At 40.6% G+C, this 3,436-nt stretch overlaps 1 protein-coding gene across 1 annotated transcript; it reads right to left on the bottom strand.

Moving 5' to 3' along the window:
• Positions 1-2,875: 2,875 nt before the first annotated feature.
• On the bottom strand, positions 2,876-3,436 carry LOC137734217 (uncharacterized). Its single transcript, XM_068473517.1, has one exon. The coding sequence runs from the start codon at positions 3,434-3,436 to the stop codon at positions 2,876-2,878; it is 561 nt and encodes a 186-aa protein (XP_068329618.1).

Raw genomic sequence — 3,436 nt, 5'->3', positions numbered from 1 at the left:
GGACATTCTTGTTCTACCTTCTTGGCTCTCCTAATCTTGCAATGTTGCTTGATTACCAGAACCGTCTACTTTCTAGATCACCCTTTAAAGATTTCCTCATCTTGCAATGTTGCTTGATTACCGAAACCGTCTACTTTCTAGATCACCCTTTAAAGATCAACTCTGTAAAAAAAAATCAATCAATAATCAGATATATCATTTAACCATTTGATTAATGTGGTCAAAATTTCAGTAAAATGAGAAACATGGTTTGTCTATTTATTGGATAACCATTAGATGACTAAATGTTTCGGGTTTAGTTAATATTTTGCATTTGTTGTAGGCCTATTTGACTGAACTGTATAAAAGACAGAGAGGGAGAGGGGCCGACGACAATATAGAGAAAAGAGAGATGTAATTCTGAGGTGTGTGTTGTATCACCCCTTTATGCCTGTATTTATAGTAGTAGGATAGGTAGAATCCTTACCCTAATAGGATTACATCTCTAATAGGAATTAAACTATTAAAGGGAATATACAAGATACTCCTAGATACATTAGGATTTACACAATTACATTCCTAATCCAATAGGACTGCAACACTCCCCCTTGAGTGTATAAATACTCAAACAAAATGTCGCATCAAATATTCAGCAGATGAGGTAGAACATTTGATGAAATCGTCGGCACAACGGGTGAATGCGAGTCTCAGATATAAGAAAGTAAGTATGCATTGGTAGTAAAACTCACAAAACCTCGTTATGGTAAAACCTAAGATAAGTGAAAAACCCATAGACTAAGGAGAAAAGTGAGAAGTATGCATAATGTCTAAGACAAACGTCAAACATGACGAAAATAGTGAACTCAATGGAGTATGATCATCCCAGGATGAGTGCCTCATCAAAACCTTGTTAGGTAGCAAAAACCCAGTGGGAAAAATGCTCCTAATCGTGGGAAAAATAGTACATTAAGATCAAGTGAGTATGCTTCAGGATACTCCCCTTGAGTTAGACATAACTTCTAAATAAGAAAACTACAAGCAATTCAATTCAGATAATTTATGCATACCGATTCATTGGACGAGCTTCTGAAAAGTGGACTTGGACAATGATTTGGTAAAGAGATCGGCCAGGTTGTCATGGGAATTGATTATTCTTGACTTCAATGTTCTGATGCTGTTGTTGCTGGTGAGAATAAAGGAACTTCAACGCTATGTGCTTCGTGTTGTCTCCCTTGATGTATCCCTTATTTAACCGCTCGATACATGTTGCATTGTCTTCAAAGATCGTCGTAGGAAGGTCAACGATGGAAGTAAGACCACTAGTGCTTTGAATATGTTCCATGACTGCTCTAAACCAAAATCACTCACGCGATGCTTCATGCAGGGCAATAATCTCAGTATGGTTCGAAGAAGTCGCAACTAGTGTTTGCTTGGTAAACCTCCAAGATATAGTGGTGTCTCCAATGGTAAAGACATAGTCCGTTTGAGAACGTGCCCTATATGGGTTAGATAGATAACCAGCATCTGCGTAACCAATGAGGCAGGAATCAACCCGAAGTTAGAAGAGGGCGGTGGCTCATCTCGAGGATTCATGGGTGTAGAACAAGCCCAAATCTGTCATACCCTTGAGGTAGCGGAAAATGTTTTTAACACCATTATAGTGTCTGCGTGTAGGCGCGTTGCTGTATCTAGCCAAAATAATAATAACAAATGAGATGTTGGGTCTAGTGCATTAAGCCAAGTACTATAAAGCACCAATTGCACTTAGGTATGGAACTTTAGGCTCCAAAATATCTTCATCCTCCTTGGGATGGAAGGGATATCGTTTAGCATCTAGAGTATGAACGACTATAAGAGTACTCGAAGGCTTCGCTTTTGTCCTCATTAAAACTTTGCAACACCATCTGGGTGTAGTTCGATTGATGTACTAGGATTCCATCCGAACAATGCTTGATCTCTAGGCCAAAACAATATCGAGTTTTCCCAAGATCTTTCATTTTAAATTCCGATTTTAAGTGCGCGACAATTTCCTCAAGCTCTATGGGAGTTCCGATGAGGTTCATGTTGTCGACATAAACTGCAACGATCGTAAATCTGGAATGTGACTTCTTAATGAACAAACATGGGCATAGTTCATAGTTCACATAACCCTGACTTTTCAAATATTCACTCAGACGGTTATACCAGATCCATCTGGATTGTTTCAATCCTTAGAGAGATCTTTTCAATTTAATCGAGAGAGTGTTCAGTGGTTTAGAACTATTTGAACCATTTAATGGAAGTCCTTCTGGAACTTTCATGTACATTTCCGTATCTAGATCCCCATAGAGACACACGGTTACCATGTCCATAAGCTGCATATTCAGTTTTTTCGGAAACTACCAAACTGATAAGGTAGTGAAATGTTATGACGTCCATTACGGGGGAATACGTCTCCTCGTAATCAATCCCAGGATGTTGAGAGAGCCTTGCGCTATGAGGTGTGCTTTGTACTGCATTATTTCATTCTTCTCATTACGCTTCCTCATGAAAACCTATTTGTAGCCCACGGGCTTCACATGTGGTAGAGTAAGAGCTACAGGCCCAAACACTTTTCGTTTTGCAAGCAAATTGAGTTCGACCTGGATTGCTTGTTTCCAGTTCGACTAATCCGTTTTACGTCGACTTTCATTAACGGAACGTGGTTCAATGTCATCGCTAAACATGATGCCGGAAGCAACGGTATACTCGAATGCATCATTGACAATCTTCTCATTCCGATTCCAAACCTCTTCTAATATTACGTAATGGACCGAAATCTCACGATTCTCGAGAGGCTGTTATATCTCGTCTAAGACATCACCGTAATCTGGAATAACCTCATGCGTTGGAACACATGAGTAAGCAATGGTTGGATTCAAACTAAGGTCACTAGTTTGTGCCGTTTTCCTTTTTCGGGTTGTGAATCCTTTGAACCAGGGGGCCTACCACGCTTCAGGGTAGGAGCAGGTGATTGGTTAGCCGCCAGTGTACCTTGCTGTGTAGGAGGTGCAGCCGCCCCACCCTTGGGGACGGTCCAGCCTTCCACGGCGGTGTTACGGCGTACGTTAAATACGTCCATCCTTGCAGGTGTGTTTGCAGCGGGTATATATAATCTCGTCACTTTTGCTAGATCAGTAAAAGGATATGGCATGCTTTGAGCGATGCTCTGAATATCTAGAATACGTTGCACTTCAGTTTCAGACTGAGGTGTGCGGGGATCTAAATAAGACATAGTGGGAGTAATCCATGACAATTCGTGGTGTTCCACAGGAACGTTAGTGATCTTATCTCCCCTTAACGACAAGAAAACTGCCTCATCGAAGTGACAATCCGTAAAATGTGCGGTAAAGAGATCTCTTGTCAAAGGTTTTAAGTAACGAATAATTGATGGCGAATCATAACCGATATAGATTCCCATTTTTCTCTGAGGACCCAT

The sequence above is a fragment of the Pyrus communis genome, chromosome 5, assembly GCF_963583255.1.
Source record: "Pyrus communis chromosome 5, drPyrComm1.1, whole genome shotgun sequence".
NCBI classification, from domain to species: Eukaryota; Viridiplantae; Streptophyta; class Magnoliopsida; order Rosales; family Rosaceae; genus Pyrus; species Pyrus communis.
The sequence above is the reverse complement of the archived record's forward strand: the minus strand, read 5'-3'. Positions and strand labels throughout refer to the sequence as shown.